The 27096-nt window shown below is 37.6% G+C and overlaps 2 protein-coding genes across 3 annotated transcripts; both read right to left on the reverse strand.

The window, feature by feature from the left end:
* Positions 1-4461: 4461 nt before the first annotated feature.
* On the reverse strand, positions 4462-8312 carry LOC113535483 (E3 ubiquitin/ISG15 ligase TRIM25-like). Of its 2 annotated transcripts, none has more exons than XM_053229746.1 (6): positions 7450-8312; positions 6989-7084; positions 6647-6868; positions 6294-6453; positions 6025-6084; positions 4462-5942 (listed from the first exon to the last, which is right to left on the reverse strand). In XM_053229746.1, exons 1-6 carry the CDS (start codon positions 8035-8037, stop codon positions 5419-5421), a joined length of 1650 nt encoding a protein of 549 aa, XP_053085721.1. In that variant the 5' UTR covers positions 8038-8312; the 3' UTR covers positions 4462-5418. The 2 variants fall into 2 exon arrangements, with proteins under 2 accessions (XP_053085721.1, XP_026784593.3); XM_026928792.3 differs by having other exon boundaries at positions 6647-6880; positions 7450-8309.
* A 6280-nt stretch (positions 8313-14592) lies between these two features.
* On the reverse strand, positions 14593-19756 carry LOC113535482 (tripartite motif-containing protein 16). Its single transcript, XM_026928791.3, has 6 exons — positions 19081-19756; positions 18660-18755; positions 17602-17835; positions 15593-15752; positions 15331-15390; positions 14593-15252 (listed from the first exon to the last, which is right to left on the reverse strand). The coding sequence occupies exons 1-6, from the start codon at positions 19675-19677 to the stop codon at positions 14729-14731; spliced, it is 1671 nt and encodes a 556-aa protein (XP_026784592.3). The 5' UTR covers positions 19678-19756; the 3' UTR covers positions 14593-14728.
* Between the last annotated feature and the right edge of the window lie 7340 nt (positions 19757-27096).

Here is a 27096-nt window from a genome sequence, read left to right on the forward strand (position 1 = left end):
GAAAGAGTTCAGCTCAGTGCTAAAATTTTTCTAATCTTTGGATACTCCATTGGTTACAGTCAGGGTGTTGAAATTCTGTCATCAGAGCGTGCAATCTGAAAACAATTTTAAAAATCAGGTCAAAAAAAAAAAGGTCATTGAATTTTATTTCATTGTTTTTAAGTAAAATTTGGATGTGTCTTTGGATTCATGATCAGAAATATCTAAAAAGTTATGAAGTCTGTTTTATCAGATTATTAAAATAATTTCAGTAAGTAAAATAATCCCATGCAAAAATAACATGCACTACACTACAAGCTGAATGCGTGGCTACGTCCATACAATGTCATGTCTCTTCATGAAGCTGCGAATGTATGAACAAGTCAGACTCACCTTTTATTAGTGAAGATGCTGGCATGGGTGAAGTGAGCAGGATGATCCATGTTCAGATCAGTTCCTGTGTACTTAAAGCTCAGTGCCATGCACGCTGCTGTCTCTGACCTGTGTGCAGTTATTACAGCTTTATATTCTAGCCTTCATTGTTGTCATAACAGCTATGATGTCTTTATGGAAAGTTACTCACAATGGGTTTGGCATTTCTTGCTCATGTCCTGACATGATATGTCCCATCATGCAGTTCTCACTCCTCACACATGCGCAGCTGGAGATGTCATGTTGTGCCTGATAAACACAAAGTCCAGCTGTTGAAAAATGAGATGGAAATACACTAACATTATTTAATATTCATTTCTTTCTATCTCCACAGATAGTGTGCTTTGTTGAGATCATACAGTCACAGCTCTTAGGGAAAAAAAAAATCACATTTGATTATGTGAATAATTTGATCACACATGAAAGATATATGAAGGCTTATTTCACCACGTAACTACCTCCTGCAGTCAGCTGATAATAACCTGTACCTGTATCTAATTAAAGACTAAATTTAACGACTGTTTTTTCCTGCTTTCTTCGCTGCTTTTCACAGTTATTTAACTCAATTTCTCTTTGCACCATGTCTACAGTTACATTCTGGTTTATTCATGCAATTCTGAAGAGTAGCTCTACCTTTTATCCATGTTACAAGAATTTAGAACAAATCCAGAAATCATTAACAATAAAAAAATCTTAAATCCATCAACCAATCCTAAGCCATTTAAAAATACAGTATATAGATAAAAAGCCACAAGCTGGCAACCTTTCATATTTATACATATGTCTGCATATGAAGAGAGAATAAAAAAATGTGCAGAATGATGAGGTCGTTAAAGTGGGTTTATAATACAGGAACATCTTTTAAAAATAAAAAACAAAACAGTATTTGATGTTGTCTGAAGTCAGGATTATCTACACAATCAGTTTCACTATTGTTCATTTCATTTACTCCACTATTTTAAAGTAACAAGTAAAGTTTTGTAGCTGTGAACACTAACAGCACACTGGAGCAGCAGGTAAATATTTCATATTAGTATTTACTAATATGAAATAAACACTTACAGTGATTTATTTTCTTACCGAGTGATTCAGAGCTCTTCTTTCTGTCTATAACGACGAATGAGGAAACACAAAACCTTGAACTGAACATGAACTGAACTGAAAAACCGGTTTCTGTTGCTGTATTGCGTCATGTCCTAACCTGACATGCATTATTGTGTATCTGTTTATAGATATAAATGTCATGTGACTTTTCTGTAAGGGTTACTATTAAACTATTTCTTTAAACATATTGATCTCCAAAATAAATCTTTAAAATAAAACCAGACTGTAGAGAGAACTCCTGTTTTAAATAGTGACAGCAGTCATTTTGTATAAACAGAAACCAGGGTGGATGTAAAGTACAAAGTTTACACTTATGAAATACAAAACTCGCATTTTCCCTTAATATGTCGCTTTTGAAAGATAACGCTTTCGCATTTTAGACTGTAAAACTGGTAAAGGAGACATACCAGGTTTTTTAATAAATATTTACCTGATGAAAGTCACTTGGGCTGTTTGATGTCTACAGTTAAACATTTGTAAACATGATAAATCATGAGAGAACCATCACGTGATTCACACAAAATTAAAATGGCGTTTGTAAAAATAAATTAATCGTGTATGAAAATAAATGAATCAGTTGTGCAAAAGAATTTGGTGTGACAAATAAATGGATCGTGTGTACAAATACATGAATCACATGTGAAAATAAATGAATCAGGTATGAAAATGAATGAATCATGTATGAAAAAAATTGAAACGTTTAAAAAGGAATGAATCGCCTATGAAAATACACTAATTGTTTGTAAAAATGTCTGAATCATGAGTAAAAAAATAAATGAACCGTTTGAAAATAAATGTAGCACTTGACATGTAACAATGAATAGTGAGTGAAAATAAATGAATTGTATGTGAAAATAAACGATTCAAATGAATCATGTGAAAATGAATCGTGTGTGAAAATGAATGAATTGTGTATAAAAATAATGATGTGTGAAAATAAATTGTGCATGTGAAAATAAATGAATCGTGTGAAAATGAATGAATTGTGTAAAAAAACAACACATTTCCCATGTGATTCATGTGACTGTTTAGTTAGGGGTGTTTCAGTTACACACACATCAAATCACTGTACAAGCTTCGTGTTTTGGTTCACTTTCACCTTTTGATGTGTAACACAAACAGTGATGTGTGAAACCAGTTTTTCTGCTTGAAGCATGTGAGTTTGCATACTTACTCAGGGTGTGTTTAGGTGTAATCTTCACTGAACACTGTTACAGAAAGACGGAAGACCTGCATGTCAAACTTAGTGCTGCAGTGAACATGTTGAACACTGACACTTAGAAAAACTGAATTTGACTTCTTTGGGATTATACAGCAATCAGCCATAACATTAAATCCACTGATGGGTGAAGTGAATAACATTGATTATCTTGTTACAGTTGCACCTGTCAAGGGGTGGGATATATTAGGCAGCAAGTGAATAGTCAGTTCTTGAAGTTGATGTGTTGGAAGCAGGAAAAATGGACAAGCGTAAGAATCTGAGCGACTTTGACAAAGGCCAAATTGGTTGGATGGCTAGACGATGGATGGCTAGACGACTGGGTCAGAGCATCTCCAAAACAGCAGGTCTTGTGGGGTGTTCCTCATATGCAGTGGTTAGTACCTGCCAAAAGTGGTCCAAGGAAGGCCTGTCTGGTCCGATCCTACAGAAGAGCTACTGACCCATTGTAATGACCCATTGTAGCACCATGCCTCATTGGCTCAGAGCTGTTTTGGTAGCACAAGAGGGACACAATATTATGGTTTTTAATGTTATGGCTGATTAGCATATGTGATGAATCTACACAAATCCACCCCCAATACAGTAACACTCCTAAACTGTTCATGACAAAACCAATTTACGATCAGGGGAGGCGCTTGAAAAAATACTTTTCCTTGATCCTGCTAGCACTGGCTAGCTAATATTAGCAAAAATAAAAACCTTTTCCCTTTTCATTTTGCTTGTGACAATTCGATCATTTGATTAAAAAAAAAAAAATCTAATCTTAATCTCTAATCTTAAATCTAATTCTGTATTTACTTTAGCCACTTCAGCAGTACCTTTCATACAAATTTACTACATGATAGATTCATGTGATTTAGCTAGATAAGGAATGGTAGCTCTTCAACTAATGGAGCTTGATCTAAATAGATAACAAGCAGGTTAGGTCTGATTTACTGATGTCCAACTAGCTAGATAATTTAATTGGTTACCCAAGCTACTGTGCTGTGAAGGTCAGTAAAGAAAAAAAAAAACACAAGGAAAAAACTCAACTATGAATGTACTGGCAATAAATTTTTAAAAAGTATTACTAAAAGTATTAAAAAAAAAATGCTATTTTGTTTACTGGGGCGCATGCCCCAGATTTTTAATTAATTAGATTTACAAAATAAACAGATGATTTTAATGGATTTTATTCGATATTTGTCAATAATGTTTCTGTGCATTAGTGTCTCAGTTTCAGATTAGTGACCGAAAGAGCAATACAGCACGGTACAGGACAAGTCCGCTCATCTTCACAATGCCACATTCAGCCAAAGTAAGTTATTACCCTTCAGTGTTACATTAATAACAAGAGACATCTCCATCAGCTGTATATTCTAATACATATTATACCACAGTGCTGTTGAATTCTGAATTCTGATTGGTCAGAAGGTGTGTCTGATTGGTCATTTGCTATAACAGCAGCTCTGACAATAGTGCAACTGCAAATCAGTCTGAAGGGTCCATGTGCTTTTTATGGTAACAATCAGAAAATGAGTGAGAGAGGGCATCCTCTAGTGGTCTGGAGGGGCAGATGTTACAACAGGTTTATATTAATGTGCTCATTCTTTCTTTCTTCTTCTCAGTAAATTAACAACATATAGGTTAGGTTTTTTACGGTTTATATACGATATTTTTCTTTGATTAGACAGTGCATTACAGTTTTAATGATGTGGTTTTTAATGGATGTTCATTGTCCTCTAAAATGTGGTTTTTTTTTTTTTTTTTTTTTTTTTGCATGATCGCAGGAACTGATAAAAGCATCTCCAGAAATGTCAGTGGCAAGGAATGCAGGAAACACAGGAAAACCTGTTTTTTGTGCTTGAAGCTTTCAGTTTCTCATTTGTTTTTAATTACTTGTTTTCTCGGAAGTTGATACAGAAGGACAGAAGAGTGCTGAGTCACTAGTTAAGATCATAATTCTCAGTAAATATCTAATATTAAATATTAATCTACTGTATCAGTGTGCTATGAGCGTTCACAACTACAAAAATATTCTTCTTTACTTTAAACAAAATGAACGATAGTGAAAATTGTCTTTGTGTAAATACTTTGGTCTCAAGACAGATTTGAATTAATATTTGAAGGCGGAAAATCAGATTGTTGTTTATAAAATTAGACATATTTATATGAAACTCATTTGAATAATCACATAGGTCACTTTAGAGCAGGGGTTCACAAACTAAATGGACATCATAACACTTAGCCTTGATCACACTACATTTTTGAAAATTACAAATTTATATAATGTACAACTTCTTTAACATTTAAAAATTTTATCATGTGTCAGTACCATATGTGTAATATAAGTGACTATTAACCAAAGGAATATTGCTTCCTTGTACTGATTTAACAGTCTAGAGGGAAGGGTGAGTTTACTTTACCATTCTAGTGGAAAGAGTAAGCTTACATTACCAGGCTAGAGGAAAGGGTGAGACTACATTACCAGGCTAGAGGGAAAGGTGAGCTTACATTACTTGACACAACTTTTCAAAACATCAGGAAGTGTGTTTGAAACAGCATATCTCTTTCTGCTGTCACATTCTGTGGAATGCTGTTTTTCTGCCGTGGGCATGCCCCACATCACGTTATTGAAGATGGGACCGTTTTACCACAGTTGAGGAACAATGAGGAAATGAGCAGGTATTTTTCATCTACCCTTATTTTTGGTCACACAACCTCACAGTTGATTTGCAGTAAAGCCCAAACCCAGCGTATAGAGGCTGAGTGAATGTGGTGTGGACTCTGTGGATGAGCCTCATCTTGTCAGAGACGCCGTAGAAAGACAGATTTCCTGCACTGTGATCCACATACACTCCTATTCTGGAGGAAGATGGAACGCTGAGCTCAGTTTTAATGTCACTGTGATAGAAAGAGAGAGAGGAAGAAGAACAGCACAGAGTCCAGGACTGACTGTTGAGTCCAAATCGACACTCCTTACCCTCTCCTTTCCTCCTGATCTTTCTATATGAAACTGAGATGTGCACACTATCTACCCACTCCACCTCCCAGTAACAGCGTCCACACACACTCTCCTTACACAACACCTGCCTATAGGAGTCGAATCTGTCTGGATGATGAGAGTACCACTGCTTTCTCACACTGCATGTCACCACTCTGTTCTTCTCAGATAGACAGAGTTTACAGTTTGCAGTGTTGGGATCCAGAGTCAGATAACAGAAATCTAAAATAAAAGAGAAAAACTGAAAATGTGATCATGTTAGGTATAGTGTTTGTGTGTGTGTGTGTGTATATTTTAGAAGTACATTTCAGAAAATCTTCTCTGCTCGTTGGCTCTGAGGGTGAAATCTTCTGAACTGCTGCAGCTGTGGAGACATAACAGAGATGAAAACAAAAATGAATCATCAGCTTCTGTAAAAGATGGAAACAGTTTAAAGTGATACAGTGAATGTATTCATTTTAAATCAGTGTTTTAGTTAAAAGTGTTTGTCATTTCTGTGTATGTTGTGAATATTTCCTGAGTGAGTAAAGACTCCCATCATGGTGTTTCTCCAGCAGGAACAGCTCCTCTTACCATGTGGAGGGAATTTGTTGAATTCCTCCTCGCAGAATTCCTCGAATCGCTTTTTCAGGTCTGAGAGTGAATTCCTCACTCCATCAAATGAGAGCTGTTGATGGACAGTGATGCTGGGTGAATCCTCACATCCGGAATAGACACAGAGAGACTGGAAACTCTACAGAGAGAGAGAAGGAGAAAGGTGAGGAACCTGAGAAGAACAAATGATCTCAGAAGAAATTAGACCAAAGACACACTGTGGGTGAAATAAGCTGCTTGCAAAAGCAAGATACTATTTAAAAAATAAAGTTTAGAGTAATATGTTTGTTTGCTGAACTGTAAACAGGACTGGTCACTACAGCGAGTGTTACCTGGAGGAAGTGGATGTGATCATGTGTGTGTGAAAGCTGCTCCAGCTCAGTGACTCTCCTCTTAAGATCAGTGATCTCCTGCTCCAGTTGCTCCAGGAGTCGTGCAGCTCGACTCACTTCAGCCTTCTCCTGAGCTCTGATCAGCTCCGTCACCTCCGAGTGCTTTTTCTCCATGAAGCTGATCATCTCAGTAAAGATCCTCTTACTGTCCTCCACTGCTGTCTGAGCATGGGACTATTAGGAAACACACACACACTTCCCTCTCTTACTGAGACTCTGGATGACTGGTTGTTCATGTTGTGTGTGTTTGTAGGAGCAGCTCTGTCTCTGCTCACTGCTCACCTTAATCATGTTCACAGCCTGTTTCAGCTCCTGCACCTTCTTCTGCTTCTCCTGGATTCTCTGCTGGAATTTCAGCTGCTCCTCCTTTAGCTTACTCTGAATACAAATGATTTACATTCAGATGGTTACAAATGATGTGTGGGTGAATATTAATGGCAGCTAAATGGTTAAAGGTCACAATCTTGTGTGGAATTGTTTAAGTTGTAAAACTGGTGTTCAGCTGCTCCATAGTTCACTGACTGTTCTGATGTGATTATGACTAACGCTGGATGAGGAGGACAAATTCATTTAACACTTGTGGAAACACAACACACTGAAATGTAATACACCATTTTAAAATCATTCTGATGAACTGAACCATTGCAATCACAATTTAAATCTGATAACTGACTAAAGCCGCTGATTCTAGATAAGAAATATAATTCAGATGAATTCAAGCTGAAAAGATTTCTAGTTCTCACCTGTTTCTCAGTGCTCTCTGCTGAAAGTGATACAGCGTCATGGCCTTTGTGATTCTCCAACATGCACAAAGGACAAATGCACGTTTGGTCAGTACGACAGTAGATCTCCATCAGTTTGTTATGTTGAGAGCAGATCTTCTCTTGGAGATTTGAGGATGCTTCGATTAAGGTGTGGTTTTTCAAATCAGGAAGTTCAAAATGAGGTTTAAGGTGAGTTTCACAAAAGGAAGCCACACAGATTAGACAGGACTTGACAGCTTTATATTTTCTCCCGGTGCAGAAATCACACTCCACATCTCCAGGTCCAGCGTAACAGTGAGCAGGAGAAGCAGCTTGGACTTCAGTCTTCAGTTTCTCCACCACTTCAGCCAGCATGTTGTTTCTGAGTAGAACAGGCCTGGGAGTGAAAGTGTCTCTGCACTGAGGACAGCTGTAGACTCCCTTCTCAACCTCCTGATCCCAGCAGCCATTAATACACACCTTACAGTAACTGTGACCACAACGAGTTGTCACAGGATCCTTCAGGAGATCCAGACACACTGGACAGCTGAACTGATCCTGATATACTGGGATAAAAGCTTCGGCCATGCTCCTGCACTCACACACTGAGAAACAGAGAGTAACACTCAATGATCAGTTTCTTTTTCTCTAATATAAGTAGAGAAAAAGGGGGTGGAGAGAGAGACTCTGTCTACATGGTTTCAAATGCTAAAAAGTTGTTTCAATACTAATGTTCTGTCACTTAAGCATCTGTCAATGTTGATTCAATAAATATATATATTTAATTACAGTTCAATTGCTACAAAAACTCACCCACCACTTCAAAACTCTGAGTGTGTGGTGCAGTGCTGTTTCCACATCAAAGTAAATAACTCAGGTCAGAAAATGTTACTGTAGTGTATTTTGTGCATGTACAGATTCCAGTGTTTGAGTAGACCACTGGACCTGCTCTAATCTAACCCTTCCCAACACTCACCTACTCTAATCTAACCCTTCCTGACACTCACCTACTCTAATGTAACCCTTCCCAAAACCCACGTGGGCTAATCAAACTCATTATAGACCTGTATACTTACTGATGTGAGTATTTATTCTCCTGATTATATAATAATATAATCTCTTCTGTGTAATATTCTACTTGTGCTGTGTAATAGTCTGTGAGTGTGAGTGCATTTCTGTTCAGAGCAACATCGTGACTCTAACAATTCTGTACATTCACAACATTCTCTACATACCATAAAATTAGAAGGACAAGTTCTCCCTGAATGTATTGGACTGGATATACTTCCTAACAGCTTGAGCTTGAAGTTGGTTGGTTTTTTTTATCTGTATGTAAATTTTGCAGGTTTCAGACTTACAGAGAGTGAGAAGTTTTGAAACAACATTAAAACCTTAGTAAAGGCTGTTCTGTGTAGATGTTCGAGGTTGAAGGTCTGTTGCCCAGAGAAATGGAATTGTTAACATTCTTTTCTTTACATACATAGCTTAAAGTTTTATTAAGTTGCCAAAAGATTACTGTAAACATTACACTAGTTACTGCAAAATATTTTAATCCCATAGTTCAAGAAAACTACAATAATGCTGTACAAATACAGCATAGTGCAACAGATGTGTATGAAATAGCATATAATATCCACTTGTGTACAGAGCCCTGTCTTGTCAAATTCCTTGTATACTCTGGTACACTTGGCCAGTGATGCACGTTGCTGCACATTCAGAACTTTCTGTACATTCTCTAAAGGTAGAAGAACAAGTTCTCTCTGAATGTACAGGACTGGATTTACCTCTTGACAACTTCAGCCAGAAGCTGGTTGGTTTTTCATCTATGTGTAACTTTTGCAGAGTGATAAGATTTGAACCGTAATAAAGGCTGCTCTGTGTAGATGTTCTACAAGAACATCAGATGTTGATTCATACACTAATATAAATCTTAAAAGGTAATGGATTTTTCTAGAAATTTTTGTTGTCTTTTTTTTTATCAATGCTGTCAGATGGGTTTAGATTGTGAAATGCTGTATTTTCACATTTGTATCATCCTATAATCTTCAGCAGTGGACAAGTCTCCTTAAGAGATGGTGTCATATAAAGCTTCATAGAAAAAGAAGCAATGACGTATCTTTGCATTTACAGTAAAAGCGCAGTAATTGTGTGGCATACATGTACCTGAACAAACTGGAATCGCAACTTCTTCACTCTGATAGAGCTCCTCTCAAAGGGCACTTTGTATACCTGCTTCATCTGAATGGCATTTCTCCTTACAATACGATCAATTATGACAAGATTGCATTGGTGAATATTATGGAATAGTTGATTGTCCTGTATTATTCTTTGCTGAATTTCTTTGAGGCGGATGGTGTTTTTCTGGACCACCATGTCATCAATGGCATTCTCTTGTTCAATTGAAAAGAGTATTGTTCGTCCACCTGAATGTTCTCAAACTTCTATCCTGAAAAATAGATCCACTGACGTAGGCACAACCAATGTGGTGCTGGCATACATAGTCCCCTAAGTATGGAGACTATTAGACTCTAACTACAGGGTGTCCCAAAAGTCTCCATACTTAGGGGACTATGTATGCCAGCACCACATTGGTTGTGCCTACGTCAGTGGATATTCGTGGACAATGCTTATCGGTTGGTCTGCAATGCTTCCAGTATGTTTGAATTTGTTAATAAGTTTGGCAGCAGTGTCATGTGTGATGTGCTTGCCATGTTTTCTGTTAAAGTCCATCACAACCTTGCGACAGCTTCCCGATCCAGTCATGAGAATGATTTCATACATTCTTCTTTTGTCAAAGGCATTCTTAAAGGCTATCTGAAAAAAAATATTATAACTAAGTATGAAAAACTTTGGAAGACATTTTTGCTAAAGTGCTAAAAGAAATGTGTGGATATCTGAAGCCACTGTGGATCTGTTTATGTTAGGCTGAACTCTCTGCCCAGCTTCTATCAAGGAGAGACCATGATTTAGGACAAGGTCAATTAAGGTGGCTCTCATTTCATTTGAAACCCATCTGTACCCTATCCTTCTATCCCTGCTGTCTCCTTACTCTCTTTTTTGTTTGTTGTGTTTTGAAAAATGGTACATAAATGTTTGTGATTTCTGATAAACCAATAAAAAAAGCTGCAATTGCTTTTTTTTTCCTGATATTAAAGTTCTGGTTGGCTATATGAACTATTGTGAAACAATAGAAGAATATTGAGCCCAGTGTTTTGAGAAACATATGCATGTAATTTGTAATTTGTATGAAATCGGGTGTTTTAATTGTTTTGAGAGCAGCGAGCTGAATTTGGAGAAATGTTTCAAATCAGTTGAGAAAAACTGTAAATGTTAATGTTAAAGTTTTATCACAATTGAGGAATAATGAGGAAATGAGCAGGAATTTTTTCATCTACTGTGAATTTTGTTATTCACACAACCTCATAGTTCCTAAAACCCCAAACCCAGCATATAGAGGCTGAGAGAATGTTGTGTGGACTCTGTGGATGAGCCTCATTGTAACAGAGACGCCGTAGAAGGACAAACTTCCTGCACTGTGATCCACAAACACTCCTATTGTGGAGGACGATGGAACTCCAAGCTCAGTTTTAATGTTATTGTGATAGAAAGAGAGAGAGGAGGAGGAACAGCACAAACTCCACTCTTCACTCTTCACCTCTCCTTTCCTCCTGATCTTTCTATATGAGACTGAGATGTACACATCATATCTCCACTCTGCTTACCAGTAACAGCATCCACACACATTCTCCTTACACAACACCTGAATATAGGAGTCGAATCTCTCTAGATGATCAGAGTATGACTGTCTCACACTGTATTTCACCACTCTGTTCTTCTTAGACAGAAGGAGGTAATAATGTGCTATGTTGGGGTCCAGAGTCAGACAACAGAGATCTAAAATAAAAGAGAAAACAAAACTGAAAAATTAATAATGATAATCATGTTGGGTATGATTGTGTGTATGTGTGTGTGTGTGTGTTTTAGACATACAAAATCTTCTCTGCTCTTTGGCTGTGAATGACTCCCATAACCCATAACTCCCTCTGTCTCTTTCTCTCTCTCAAGTGGGTTACGGGAGTCAATGAGATCACAAAGGGACATAAATAAGTAGACTGACAGTAATGAGACACAGGTGAGAATCATCATGTGCTACCTGCCAGTTCCACCCGCCTCCTCTCCTTCTGCAACTGACGCTTGACCACGCCCCTGCTGCCACATACCCCCACCACCTGACTCAAGCCGGGGAGCCTGCAGCTGACTCCCTCCCTGCTCCTTCATCTCTGATATCTCCTCTAACTCCCTCTCTCTACACAGGTAGAACCTTCCATGACCATCAGGTTTGGGGCAAAGCCCAGGCAGGTCTGCAGGTGCGGCGAGAAAGCCGGACAATTCCAGTTCCCTTATGGAAGCGGGAATACTGATCAAGATCCCTGATGTGCCGCAGATCTTCCCTGATTGATCAGGAACCATGTGCCAGTGAGTATACAATGGAGTGTACAATTGGGAAATGCATGATTAGTGAAGGTGAGGTGTGCATGGGGATGTTTGTGAATATCCGCTGGTGCCAGTCATTATTAAATTCCTGGGCAAAAGCATAAAGTGGAGGTAGCGGTTATTACTCACTCCACTAATTCTTGGGACAAATTGGCCAGGGTTTCAGGCATTAGTGAAGGAAATGTTTGTGGATGGGTTCTGCAGTAGTGAGGCATGATGTGGAGTGTGTGCAGCGTTGGCTGGGGAGGTGGTGCTGGGGCCTTCAAAGTCAACTCTGCATCAGGGGGACACGGAGGTTGGGGAGGGCTCCAGCCCTCCACCTTTGGCAGGGATTCCCCTCAGAGATTTCCCCTTTGAGCAGTCACGTGACGAGACCCTGAGACACGCCTTCGACCAAGTTAGAGTAATTGATGGTCAGCAAATTCAGCCTAATGTTGTGCTTTTCCACCTATGTTCAATTATTAAGGTTATATCAAGTAATGCAGGACACTCAGACTAAAGAAGAGATGAGGAAAAAGCCATAAGGAACTACTGTTCCATGCAGCTCATCATAATCCCATGGCTGGGCATTTGGGCCAGGATAAACGTCTAATGGCTGGCCGTTCACGCTGATGCGAATGTCAGCTGGCGAATCTGCCGGCCACACCAAAAGTGCCATTATGCCCACTACCCTTAATCAAGGTCCCCTTCGAAAGAATTGGCATTTTTTGCTTTATGTAATGTTATGAAAGAACATATGAACCCTGCAGAATAAACAGTGAGTGCCCCCGTTCCGTAATAAAGCATGTTGTTTTGTATAAATTAGGTTCCTGCGGTGAGAATCATGTGATTTCCAATCATTTTGGAATTGACAAAAGCACTGTGAAAAAAATTTGTTTATCTATTCTGCAAGGGAATGGTCAAATCGCCAATAAAAAATCTAATTACAGTACCGAATGAAGACGAGGCATCACAGTACACTCAAGGTTTCAAGGAAAAGTACCACATTCCTCAAATTACGGGGCCGATAGATGGAACTCATTTCTCACCAGTTTTTCTTGATTTTACTCACGGTTATCCTGCTCAGTCTGCTGGTGGTCTTGCTGGGTCTACCTATACATTGTCTGCTTTCATTAACAAGTCCTTAATCTTTAAACTTTTTTTTCTTCTGATTTGGCCAATAAAGTTACCACGAGTTACCACATGGTGTAGATCCTCACATGAACTATGGATTAACTGTGACAACCACCCCTGCAACTGTTATCTATAGAAAATCCCAGGAGATTGGCAATTTCTGAAATACTCAAACGAGCCACTTTGGCACCAACAACTATGCGACAGTCAGAGACTATCGAATCACTTTTTTCCTGACATTTCCTGATGTTTGAACTTAACTGATGACCCATACATGATTTTATGCATTGCTTCATGATTTATGCACTGCTGCTTTGTGATTGGCTGATTAATTATTTGCAAGAATGAGCAGATGTGCACGGGTTTCTAATAAATTGGGCAGTGAGTGTACATTACAGTATGTGGTCAGTAATCTCAAAATTTCTTTTGGGTGTATGGGGTGGCTTGGGTGGGTGTGACACTCCAGGCCCTGTTTAAAGCCTCCTGAGCACTTTTATGTCCGGATTATAAAAAGTCTGATGACAGTAGCATTGTTTGACCAGCAGATGGTGACAGAAGTGTAAAACGATTGAATAAATACTGTCTCTTGTTGCTGATTGATTTTGGCATTAGTGGAGCTTTCAGGTCAGCTTTGGAGTGGACTCACTGCTTATGGCTAAAGTATTACATTATATTTTTCCTTATTCTTACATTATATTATATTTTATGTTTGCAAGCTTAGACAAGGTGCACATTTAAAAAGGGTCCCAATATGTCTGAATTCACCCTGTTATAACTAATCAGCTGTGCAATCTCTAGTTGTTCCGTATTCTTAATTCTTAATTCATGTAAGATTAATGACTCTGTGGTGATTTTTCGCTGTTTCTCAGTGGCTGTGTTTTCCTCTCCGTCTGTAGAGCACCAGGGTGTGTAATGACTGCTACTATTATTGCTTTTTGTTGTGACCTTTTTGTTGTGACCTTGTTGTGTGTTCTTTCTTTTTTTCCATTGATAAATGGAAGTAGTTATATGTAACTTCTAAAGCTAACTACTTAAACGCAAATTAAATAAAGCACTAAGTGTGAATATTGGTTGTTTGATTTCTATGTTACATGCCGGGCTTCATATTGGTTTCATTCTCAGATTATATTAGCAAAACAAGCACTATATGGCCAAAAGAATGCGGACATTCCTCCTAATTATCGAGTTCAGGTGTTTCAGCTACACCCATTGCTAACAGTTTCCTAAAATCTAGCACATAACAATGCAATCTCCATAGACAAACTCACCACCGAGTGCTGAAGTGCCTCACTCATAAAAATAACCTATCCTCTATTGTAACACTACAGAGTTTCAAACTGTCTCTTAAGGCAACATCAGCACATCAGAACTGTGCATCAGGATCTTCATGAAAGGAGTTTTTTTCGCTGAGCAGCTGCACACAAGCCTAAGATAACTATGCATGCTGCCAAGCATTGGATGGAGTGGTGGAAAATAATCTTTCGTATAAAGATTTCTTGATTTTTTAAATATATAGTTTAATTTACATATATCTTTATTAATTTGACTGTGTACAACAGTGTAGGTGATGATCCCAAACTGAGTGTAAACCCAGTGTTTTTCCATTTACTGAAATAAGCAGGAGTAACTACATATATCTACCTGTTACTGATCACAAAACATTACAGACACGTTAATTTGCATCACACAGCCTCAGAGTTGAATGCAAATCGAGCCCAAACCCAGCGTATAGAGGCTGAGTGAATGTGGTGTGGACTCTGTGGACGAGCCTCATCGTGTCAGAGACGCTGTAGAAGGACAGACTTCCTGCACTGTGATCCACATACACTCCTATTCTGGAGGATGATGGAACTCCGAGTTCAGTTTTAATGTCACTGTGCCAGAAAGACAGAGAAGAAGAAGAACACCACAGACTCCAGGACTGACTGTTGCGTCCAAACCAACACTCTTTATCCCGTCCTTTCCTCCTTATATCTTTATATGAGACTGAGATGTACACACCTCCACTCCACTTCACCTCCCAGTAACAGCGTCCACACACACTCTCCTTACACATCACCTGAAACCAGGAGTTGAATCTCTCTGGATGATCAGAGTACGACTGTATTCTCCCATTGCAGGTCACCACTCTGTACTTTTCAGACAGATGGAGGAAATTATGTGCTGTGTTGGGATCCAGAGTCAGATAACAGAAATCTAAAATAAAAGAGAAAAACAAAACTGAAAAATATTAATGTGTTGGGTATAGTGTGTGTGTGTGTGTTTTAGACGTACATTTCAGAAAATATTCTCTGCTCTTTGGCTCTGATGGTGAAATCTTCTGAACTGCTGCAGCTGTGGAGACAAAACGGAGATGAAAACAAAAATGAATCATCAGCTTCTGTAAAAGATGGAAACAGTTTAAAGCAATACAGTGCATTCATTAATTTTAATTCACAGTTTTAGTATTAGTCATTTCTGTGTATTTTGTGAATATTTCCTGAGTGAGTAAAGACTTCCATCATGGTGTTTCTCCAGCTGGAACAGCTCCTCTTACCATGTGGAGGGATTTTGCTGAATTCCTCCTTGCAGAATTCCTCGAATTGCTTTTTCAGATCTGAGAGTGAATTCCTCACTCCATCAAATGAGAGATGTTGATGGACAGTGATGCTGGGTGAATCCTCACGTCCGGAAGAGACACAGAGAGACTGGAAACTCTACAGAGAGAAAAAAAAACAGAATGGTTTTTCAACAGTGTCAAGACTACTGCCTTTAAACACAAGCATTTGCTTTTAAACCCGAAAAATTAGTCAGGGAGAGAAAATACATACCGAAGAAGGAAATAGAGTTTTATTTCATTTGCTATGAAAATAATATGATGTAACAAAAGCTAAAGCTATTTTAATCAAAGAATGAATGAATAAATAAATAAATAAATAGGCCTTGATGCTGATATAAACCTAATAGGGGTCTAGTACATTGGCAAAATATTGCTGTATGTACAGTTGTAGTGTTATACCACAACGATGTGCCAAGCTTTACAGTTTTTAATTTATTAATAAGCAACACATCACAATTTTTTCAACTGTTTAATGTTATGGAACATCCACGAGACTCAGGACAGAAGAGTTTGCATTTTTCTGTTTCTGAGCAACATGAAAAGCTATGGTTTTTTGCCTCTTTGACTTGAAGAAAGAGAGAGAGAGAGAGAGAGAGAGAAGAGAGGCTGGTGAGGGAACAACTGTATATAGCTGCTATACTGTAAGCTGAACTACCTTTGTTGAGGGATTACTTACTGACTCTTACAAAGCACATACAGAGACTCAAGACTCGAGACTCCTTCCAAATTGTTGACTTCTCCTAACAGAAAACTTCACCATATCAACAACTATACACTGTTCTTTGTTAAACAACACTGTTTTATTCTGTTTTTAAGCTTAGATTATATGGACCTTCTATCATACAGATTCCTGTGTATGAGCTGTTACTATAGGAAGAATAATATATTAGAACAAGCACATTAAAATACAGTAAACCTGTGATTTATGACAGCTTGTACCTTTTTTTGTCAAATTTAGGTGATATGTATGCATTTATTTTGTTGAGAAATAGCAGTTTGGGGTTGGATACTGCTTTATGGCACAAATGTCATGCTGTTTGAGAGAGAAAACTGCACTGAAAACTGGCTGTTTCCTCTGGTGCTTGGTCTCAGACGGCCTCAGAGTGGTCGTTAGCAACTGAAGTTATTCCAGGGTGAAATGCTAGCTGTGAGCAATGAACAGCGGCGTTAGGCAGCCCAGTACCCAAGGCCCCCGAGCAGGCTAGCTCACTGGAGGCTGGCTCTTCCATCACTGGAAGATTACTTAGCCATGGTTATATTAGATCATGCTCCACTTCGAACCTTAGGTTTTCTTTTCCCAGAGAAAGCACCCTCAGTGGTGTCTTAATCCATTGTTGCTAAGTCAACTGGTTTCTTTTTTTCCTTTTTCTGACCTTTTTTGTTCTAATTCTGTACTGTGGGAATGACTTTAAGTGGTACTTTGTGAGGAAATAATCTCTTATATTTATTATGAAAGCAACTGGATGACCTTTCAGGTGCTAATTCGGAACTAGGAAATCAAATAGTCTTAAATCCTACTAAAAAAAAACATTTAGACCTTTAGACAGACTTTAACCTGCTTTCTACAAAAAAGCAGAAACTCTTATTTTGTGTTCTTCAGTTTTTTTTAAAGAATATGTAGAGTATCAGAGATTCTAGCTTGATTCCTCAAGGGATAACTCTGGTAACGTGGTTTTAAACCTAACAGGTGTTAACTAGGTCATTGAAAAGTTTCTATTCTCCTCTTTACGCATCTACATGTCCGGCTAATTTCCCATTTTAGACCCAGTTGAGCCATACAGTTTCCCTTGAAGAAATTTCTGAAACAATTGGATCTGAGAAAAGTGGTAAGAACGTCGGACCAGATGGTGTCAGGATAGCTTTTTATAAAAATGTTCAGCAATAATTTCTTTCTTTTTTTTCAGAGGTATTAGGAATACCTCTGTAGACCACACAGCAATTGTTACCTGAAGGAATTGGATGTGATCTTGTGTGTGTGAAAATTGCTCCATATCAGTGACTCTCCTCTTAAGATCAGTGATCTCCTGCTCCAGTTGCTCCAGGAGTCGTTCAGCTCGACTCACTTCAGCCTTCTCCTGAGCTCTGATCAGCTCCGTCACCTCCGAGCGCTTTTTCTCCATGAAGCTGATCATCTCAGTAAAGATAATCTCACTGTCCTCCACTGCTGTCTGAGCACGGGACTGTTAGGAAACACAAACACACACACGCTCACACACGAGTATAGATACCATGCATCCATAGATACCTTTACTATTATGTGCTTCTTTGTCTTTCATCTTGTGTAAGTGTACTTTCACTTTCAGTTCAATGGGCAGGAAAAGATAGCCTTGTTTAGTGTTGTGCATGGTTTATCGGTTATGATTCTGAACCTGTAAACTTCCTTTGTTAGAAACCACATCCTGTTTGACAGAGAGATTCCCTCTCTCTCTGCTCACTGACACGTTCACTCAGTTAGTGATCTAACTAAGTCCAAAAGTCTGTACTTAACATTATAGTAACATTATTTAACATTAGTCCCATTAACTGTACTTTCAAATTTATTTGTGTAATCAGAACTTGTTATAGTTTAAATCCACCATGTTTGGAGTTGTTGAGATCCTTTTTTCCTTTTGATTTGTCCCTGTTTAGAAATAGTAGTCCATAATTTTCAGTAAGTTTAAAAAAAAATTCCATTTTAATGAACAATTTATTGCTTGGTCTTGGTTGCGATATTACTGTGATATTGAGACAGTAGTAAGGGAATTCATAATGTCTCCCAGTTAAAGTTGATGCTTTAATAATTTTGATGTATCATTAGAGTTTGTAATTTAATTGCTAATCAAATTTTAAAATTATAAAATGGGATTGTTTTTGAAACTGCTGGTATGTACCTTGCATTCTGGATGCTTTTTGTTGGTCCATTTAAAACTCCACCATCTTTCCCTCTCTTACTGTGACTCTGGATGACTGGTTGTTCATGTTGTGTGTGTTTCTAGGAGCAGCTCTGTCTCTGCTCACTGCTCACCTTAATCATGTTCACAGCCTGTTTCAGCTCCTGCACCTTCTTCTGCTTCTCCTGGATTCTCTGCTGGAATTTCAGCTGCTCCTTCTTTAGCTCCCTCTGAGCACAAATCACATATGCTCAGATGGTTACAAATGATGTGTGGGTGAATATTAATGCAGCTAACTGGTTAAAGTTCACAGTCTTGTGTGGAATTGTTTAAGTTGTAAAACTGGTGTTTAGCTGCTCAAAAGTTTACTGGCTGCTCTGATGTGATTATGACTAACACTGAGTGAGGAGAACAAATTAATTTAACACTTGTATAACCACAATCATGATTACTTTAACAATTGAAATCAAAACTTATATCCAATAACTGACTAAAACAGATATTTTTAAATAAGAAATATAATTCAGATTAATTATTTCTGAAAGGATTTCTCACCTGTTTCTCAGTTCTCTCTGCTGAAAGTGAAACAGCGTCGTGGCCTTTGTGAGTATCCAATATGCACAACAAGCAAATACAACTTTGGTCAGTACGACAGTAGATCTCGATCAGTTTGTTATGTTGAGAGCAGATCTTCTCTTGGAGTTTTGAAGAGGCTTCAATTAAGGTGTGCTTTTTCAAACCAGGACGTTCAAGATGAGGTTTAAGATGAGTTTCACAGAGGGAAGCCATACACATCAAACAGGATTTGATGGCTTTGTGTTTTCTCCCGGTGCAGAAATCACACTCCACATCTCCAGGTCCAGCATAACACTGAGCAGGAGAAGCAGCTTGGACTTCAGTCTTCTTCAGTTTCTCCACCACTTCAGCCAGCATGTTGTTTCTGAGTAGAACAGGCCTGGGAGTGAAAGTGTCTCTGCACTGAGGACAGCTGTAGACTCCCTTCTCAACCTCCTGATCCCAGCAGCCATTAATACACACCTTACAGTAACTGTGACCACAACGAGTTGTCACAGGATCCTTCAGAAGATCCAGACACACTGGACAGGTGAACTGATCCACAGAAAAGTGATCTAAAATACTGGCTTCAGCCATTTTCCTGCACACACATACAGAAAGAGAAAGAGAGAGCGAGAGAGAGAGAGAGAGGCACACTTGTTTTCTCTGAAATCAGCAGATGTGGTTTCTTGTGTGTGTGTGTGTGTGTGTGTGTGTGTGTGTCTGACTGAGACAGAGAGAACAGGAAGCCCTGCTCTATATTCATATCATGATCACTCTATATTCTGATCAGATAGCCTCCGATAACATGGTTGCAAATGTTACTAATTTATTTTCAATCCTTAAGATTTGTTATTTAAGCAAGGTAAATAACTCATAATTTCCAAATAGAAAACATTACTGTAGTGCATGTTTCACATATTTTTAGTGACGTGGCTCTTACAGAATGCAAAATAAGAAAAAAAAATGCATGATGTTGAAGACAGATCTGGAAAAGCAATAGCAGAAGGATTGATAACAGCATTGCTGGTAGAAAAAACAAACCTTGGTTTGTGACAGTTTTTTGCAATAATATCTGAGAAATATTTATTCCTTGCAACTCTCACCGCTTTCTGGAATTTAGATAGAGCGTCCCTAAGAATCTCATTGGAAACCTGCGGTTTATCTTTCTTCCATTTTCGCGCCGCTCTCCTACAGATCTGTCACGGGGAGCGGATGGTATTATTCACCCAAGGAACTGGCTTAGATTTTTACATATTTAGACTTCAGTGGGGCAACTGAGTCTAAAATATTTGAGCAGGTTGAATTGAATAAGGTAAAATGGTATTCAGAGTTTAAGTGATGCAGAGGGGATTCCAGGGATAAAGTTTTGCAAGCAGAGCGAATCATCCAAAACTGATAAACTAAGGGGCATGGTTTAGCAGTTTGAACAGGAAGGTAGACATTAAAAGTAACAGGCTTATGATCAGAGAGATTGAAATCACAGATATCAATATCAGTAACAGATAGGCTGTGAGATAAAACCAGGTCTAATATATGGCCTTGTATATGAGTTGGGCCTTTCACCAGTTGTTCAAAGTTAAATGAATGAATAAGACTTAGGAACTCCTTGGATAATGGGTTAGAAACACAACACACGTGAATGTAAACAAACGTGTAGTAAAAATCTGTCATAATTTGGGATAGTTTTCCCTTAAAAAATCCACAAATTCATCAGTAAAGTTCCTGTTAGATTTTGGTGGACGATATACCACAGCCACAACTATAAGGTTTGTAGAGTTTAGTAAAAGCATTTGCAGTTCAAAGCTGTGGCAATCTTCAGTCAGCACAGTGCGACAGTGAAAATTATTCTTGAAAATTATAGCTAACCCTTCGCCCCGTCCTGTGGTCCAAGGAGAGTTGATAAATTTATAGTCTCTTGGCACCAGTTCTGAGAAGGTCTAGAATCCCCGATATTTACCCAGGTCTCAGTCACACACACAATATCCAAGTCACGCAAAGTGAAGAAGTCATTAAGAATAAAAGTTTTATTTACCAGCAATCTGGCATTGATCAGTGCCATGTTGATCGGTGGAGCGCCGCAAATCTCCAAAACAAAGGTTTTGGAGGCTCAGTCCACCCGTACAACACCATGGAGATAGCTGTGGAGAGAACTTAATTGGAGGATATGGTATAGTAGGTCGCGACGGAGGAGGAAGCGGTCATGGACTTGGTCAGCTGTGAGGGAAAGCAGGCAGGATTGTCACACATCCAAATCAACTTATACGTAGCTGCAACACCTCCCCATTTTCCCCATCTTCTGCGGCACAAGCGACAAGTGAGACCACACAGTCGACGGCCTGCCACAGACACCAGCGTCATCTTAGGAGTCTCTAATGTCAGCAGCTAATCTATTTGTCATTACATCCTTTGGAAAAGAGACTTGTACTGTGCTTCATTGAAAATAATGCATATTCTAACCCTTGTATGGTGTTTGGGTCTGTGAGACCCATTTTCCCTGTTTTGTAAAAGTGTCATGTCCACACCAGAATCTACATTGAACTCCAGTTCCCATAATGCACAAAAATACTCTTTTTGCACATTGCCTGACCCACTGCCTTCATTATTCCCACTCTATGCATATTGCATTAACCATATTAGAATTACAGACAGTTTTCGTAGAGTCCTTCCATTTTATATATATATATAGTCAGTCAGTCAGTCAGTGGGGTTGAAGTCAGGTCCAATCGAGTTCTTCTACACCAGCCTTGACAAACCATGTCTGTCTTAATGGACCTTACTTTGTGCACATGGCCACTTAGTTCTGTGCAAAAGAAAATCTTAATTCTACAGCATACAAACACAGTCTAAACGGTTGTGTGTTTCCACCTTTGTGGCAACAGTTTGGGGAAGAACCACATATGGATCTTATAATAGAATCTTATTATTTGTTTAGAATCAAGTTCAGCATGTCTGATTAGTCAGTGTACACACATACACACACAATATGTTTATAATGTTTATAGAAATATTGCTTCCCCATGTTTTTGAATTTCTATGAATATCTAAACAGTCTGGATGACACCATTGCATATATTAAATTGAAAATGTAATTCCTGTTTTAACCAGTAGAGGCTAAAGACTTGCAGAATATCAGCGATATAACTGAATTCTTTGCATGACATGTGTGTGTGTGAGTGAGAGAGAGAGAGAGAGAGAGAGAGAGAGAAGTGAATGAGAATAGGAACAAACTGTTGTCTCTATATAAGACCCAATTATTTCTTTAACATGTGTCTTTCTCTAAATGAATGCAATAAATATGGAGCCTCAGCAGTCGTGCTGGAATTAAACAATCGATTTATGCTGATAACACAATTTTTAACAGAAATTAGAACATCAGTGGACTTGCCTGGCCTGATAAGTTATATCTAAATGGAAAATAAATAAACAAATAAACAAATGAAGGGTCGGAGAAAGTGAGCAGTGTTAATACTACATGAGATTACTGAACACATCTTATCAAAATCCTGAACCAACTGAACACAATCATTTATAGTGTAGAGCTTATTTTAATTAATTTAAATGTTCAATAGTATCATTAACAAAGTGCTATTGCACAATCCCTGGCTCTAAATCAGTAACAGGACATGTGTCTATCCATCCATCCCACCATCCGTCCTTCAACCCCTACATCCATTAAAACATCAATCTATACATCTTCCTATCCATCAAGCTATAGATCTCTTAACCTATTTTGTCTTAAAATTCCATCCATCTATCCATCCATTTATCCATCATCCATTCATCTTCCATTCATCCATCCACCCATCCATGAATCCATCAATCAACCCATCCATCCATCCATCCATCCATTCGTCAGTTCATCCAATCAACTGCCTATACATTAACCTATACATCAAGTTAGGTCCATCCATTATTCTATCTATTCATCCATTATTCAGTCTATTTATCCATTTAGTCATCCAGCCATCCATCAATCCATTCATTAAAACATTCATACATCCATCCACTTATCCATTTACCCATCCATCTATAAATTTATCCATCAATCTCTCCTCCCTTTTATCCATCCATCCACCCATCCATGAATCAATGCCTCCCTTCTTTATTCCATCAAACTATTCATCCAGCCATACATCTTTCCTTAAATCAACCAATCCATCCATCCTTAAATCCATCGATCCACCCATCCATTCATAATTCCATTCACCTCTATGCTATGCTGCATGTAAGGGAAGCAGATCACTTTCATCAGAACTGATTTACTCGTCATTTTTGTCAAAACAGAATTGAACATTTGACATAAAATGCATCACATACAGTAAATGTAATTTCATAATTAGGTTTCATAATTAGGCCTGCAGTAATCTGAGAACCATGTTAACGCTGAAGATTTATTCTCCTCAACAGAAGGTCATTACACTAAATTAAATCTGTACGTTCATACTGAATTGGTATAATATAAACTAACAACCACATTTCACTAAAAATAATTACTCGCATAATCACTCGAGAAACGTGTGTGATTTTTCTGGAATCGTGTGCAGTCCAGATAGGTTTACAGTCTAAAGAGGAGTGTTCTGTGGAGAATATTTCAGAGACAGTGTAAAATCAGTCCCACACTGAGATTAATGTAAGGAGCGCGAACACAAATCCTGTCACAACATTCACTAATAAATACTCATCACAGACCCCACTGATCTTAGCGACAGAAATAACCTACACACCACCTACACACACGATAAGGAGGAGCCCACCAGAGACCTGACACTCATATATTATTATGTCAGGATGATTAGGAAAAATGAGTCAATGACACGGAAAAGTTCCTATTTAATGATTTATTTATGACTGATCCGTTTATTTACAGTTTGACAGATTTAGAAGATAAAGTAGCTAATTAATGATTTTATATATATATATATATATATATAGTTGGTGACTATCACAGTTCCTCATATTTGGAGCCGGGTTATGCAGTTGTTTTTTCACACCTCTGAGTTGCCAAATGTTTATTTAGTAAACTTGTTCAGTGGTGTCTTTAAACACAAGCACTTTAATACTGAAAAATAATCAAGGAAAGAAAATGCGGACTAAAGACGGAAACAGTGATTTTTCTTCGCTATCAAATATAACACAGCCCATAAGCATTAATATATATATATATATATATATATATATATATATATATATATAGTTTGATTTAAAATAAAATGATCTGATTAAAGATATGATTAAAATAAACAATCCTCTCTTTCATACCTGTCATACCTGTTCAAGATCATAACATAAGTACAAAGTTAACATGTCTGGTGAGAACAATAATAATAATCATAAATGCATATAAAAATCTGGTTAAATTATATTAAGAGAAAATGTCATTACTGAAAATATATTTGAAACTTATTTGAAAGTGCATCTAACAACAGCAGATCATATTCTACTGAAGAAGCAAAAAGTATTGCAAGTTTTTTTTTATAGTGCAAATATTCTTTGTGAAAGATTCAAGATCACTGAGGTATGTGTGAAATGCAATAGGTACAGTATACACTGATTTGATTAATGATGGATGAAATAATAAAGATTTGGGAAATAAGTGTTTAGATCTATAGAGAAAAGAGTTTCGCAAGTTCTCCTTTGTTGTTTGTTTCTAAATAGATTAAATGATATAATTCCCAACCTGTTAATATGAAAACTGTTTATAGTTATTGCTGAGAGAAAATAAAGAGAAAAAGAACAGAAAGTTCTTTCTAATGAAGTCTCTTCCTGAACTGGTAGATCAGCATCAACCTTTATCCAGTGTGATGGTGCAGTTTGTTTTCTGAGCGCTGGTTCTGGAAGAAGAGAAAATTATAATATATATAGAAAAAAAATCACGTGCATTTCACTTATGGTCATGAATTTTTCACATGTGAATAATATGTGAAAACATTAAAAAGTGAAACATTTTGTCATGTTATTTCCTGAAATTGAATAAGTTAACGCAAATACATAATGTGTTAACGTTTAACATAATGTGAATAATGTGATGTGAATAAAAGCATGTATCCTGTATGTCTAAAACGATCACATGCAAATAAAACAAAGCACTTGTACATGTGAAGAATGTGTGAAAATGTCTAAAACCACATTACACACATGAATGGAATCATTATATTCTCAAGTAAAATAAAATTTTAAACATAGAGTCGGAAATTCATATATAATTCATGGCTTGCAGCAGTATTCTGGTTAAACTGCATGTAGCTAAATATACATATTGGAACAAGATAAGGAAAAACAAAGGACTATATGGAATTGTGAATACTGAATTATTGAAAAAGTGTAGTTAAAAAAACATCAAAATATCTTGTATATTAATTTTCCAGCTCAATATATTATGGTATATTGATTACCAGTAAAGAAATTAATAATTACAGTAAACTTGACTTATGCTGCTTTTGTGCTACAGTTGTCAGTGATTGACTAGTCATTAATGTAACACTGAAAGTTAGTCACTTACTTTGTGCAAAAGCTCTGCTCGAGTTAGGCTGCTGTCACAATTTCAGAAGGAACGTGCATGAGGCTGCTTCAAGTACCAGGGTTCTGAGGGAAAAGATCTCTGGCCAGGTAACCTGAAAGCATCATAGACATATCATTGAGGGGGAAAAAAAATGCACTTTAGCAACTTTTAGAAAAATTATGCAATTTCCTTAGAGATATACACACTCTACTCACTAAATTGGTAGATAAAATAAGAAATACTTCAGTTCTCATCAATCGTTGAGTAAATGGTTTAATACCACAAATCAAAATTTGCATTTCTTTGCACTGTTCTGCTTTCATAAACTGCTTAATTAAAATTATTTTGAAAATGAAATTGTGTTGTGAAATGGAGAGAAAATGAAATTGTGTTCAAAAGGTCTACAGTGATGACAGCATCCTATGAGCCTCTGAGAATATTTACTAGCTATGAAGCTCTCTGAACACGTGCTTGTATGTAATATTTCAACCCGGTCTCCTACAGCAGGTGAGTACGTCTGAATGAGTGCAGTTCACTACAACCAAGGGGGTGTTGCTTTAGATCTGACCTTATATGCACAGTGACCCCGCCTACTTTCCAGCCTACATGATTCTAGGTCATGCTACTTGATCTCTCCAGTTAATGACCTCTTAAAAGGCATTTCTGAAAATTCTTGATTATTTTAATGCATTGAATCTAAACTAAAAAGCTATGAAATGACATGACATGGATCCATTTTAATCCATTGTGTTTCTGCAAAATCTGTGTTTTGCACAAATCACAAAATCTCCAGTGTAAGTGCATTTGTACATCTTTTTTGTTTAGTATATTAGTACATTGTGTGGATTGTATTTTATGTATATAAAGTGTTGATTGTGTGGATTGTGGAGTGTTGATTTTTTAATTAGACTTTCTAATTTAACGCTAGTTCCTGGATTAGCAACTTTAATTAAAAATGCTAGATCTTGGATTAGCCTATTTTACTATAATGCTAGTGTCACGTCCACCATGGACAGACTCCATCCTCACTTCCTGCCTCCATGAAATTAAAGACTGAATCTCCTAAAACTCAATAATCAATACTCAATTTAACTGAACTAAGACCATTTGTTTAAAAAAATCCAAAAATATACAAATTTGTACTCTTTTCTGATGGCTGTGTTGTCTACCCATCCTCAGAATTTAGAAACCTGGTTGACCTATTGGACCCAACCCTGTATTGTTAGCCACACATTAAATTTGTTCAAGTCTGAGGTCTTTTAGCTTTAAGCCATCTGACATATCACATCTCCATCCCTCTAACATTGATTAAATGCCAACTAGGCAATACATTTAAAACTCTGCTGTCAGGATTCTCACTCTCACTAAACCTTGGAAGCGTATAACTTCCACCCTGCGAAAGCTTTACTGGCTCTCTTATAAATAGAGTCATTTTCAAGATTCTCCTCAACCAAAAAATCCTTGAACAAATTGCCCAAACTTGTTTGGCTACTGTCTCATACAATGTACATAAC

This window comes from Pangasianodon hypophthalmus, chromosome 26, assembly GCF_027358585.1.
Source record: "Pangasianodon hypophthalmus isolate fPanHyp1 chromosome 26, fPanHyp1.pri, whole genome shotgun sequence".
Classification (NCBI taxonomy): Eukaryota; Metazoa; Chordata; class Actinopteri; order Siluriformes; family Pangasiidae; genus Pangasianodon; species Pangasianodon hypophthalmus.

Bases quoted from the DNA above. Each gene is read 5' to 3' on its own strand.
- LOC113535483 (XM_026928792.3), bottom strand. From the start codon at position 8,037: ATGGCCGAAGCTTTTATCCCAGTATATCAGGATCAGTTCAGCTGTCCA. The intron at 7,085-7,449 runs GTGAGAACTAGA...ATTTGTATTCAG, and splicing joins CAGAGAGCACTGAGAAACAG to AGTAAGCTAAAGGAGGAGCA. The intron at 6,085-6,293 runs GTAAGAGGAGCT...ATGTCTCCACAG, and splicing joins CAACAAATTCCCTCCACATG to CTGCAGCAGTTCAGAAGATT.
- LOC113535482 (XM_026928791.3), bottom strand. From the start codon at position 19,677: ATGGCTGAAGCCAGTATTTTAGATCACTTTTCTGTGGATCAGTTCACC. The intron at 15,391-15,592 runs GTAAGAGGAGCT...TTGTCTCCACAG, and splicing joins CAGCAAAATCCCTCCACATG to CTGCAGCAGTTCAGAAGATT. The intron at 15,253-15,330 runs GTACGTCTAAAA...CTTTTATTTTAG, and splicing joins CAGAGAATATTTTCTGAAAT to ATTTCTGTTATCTGACTCTG.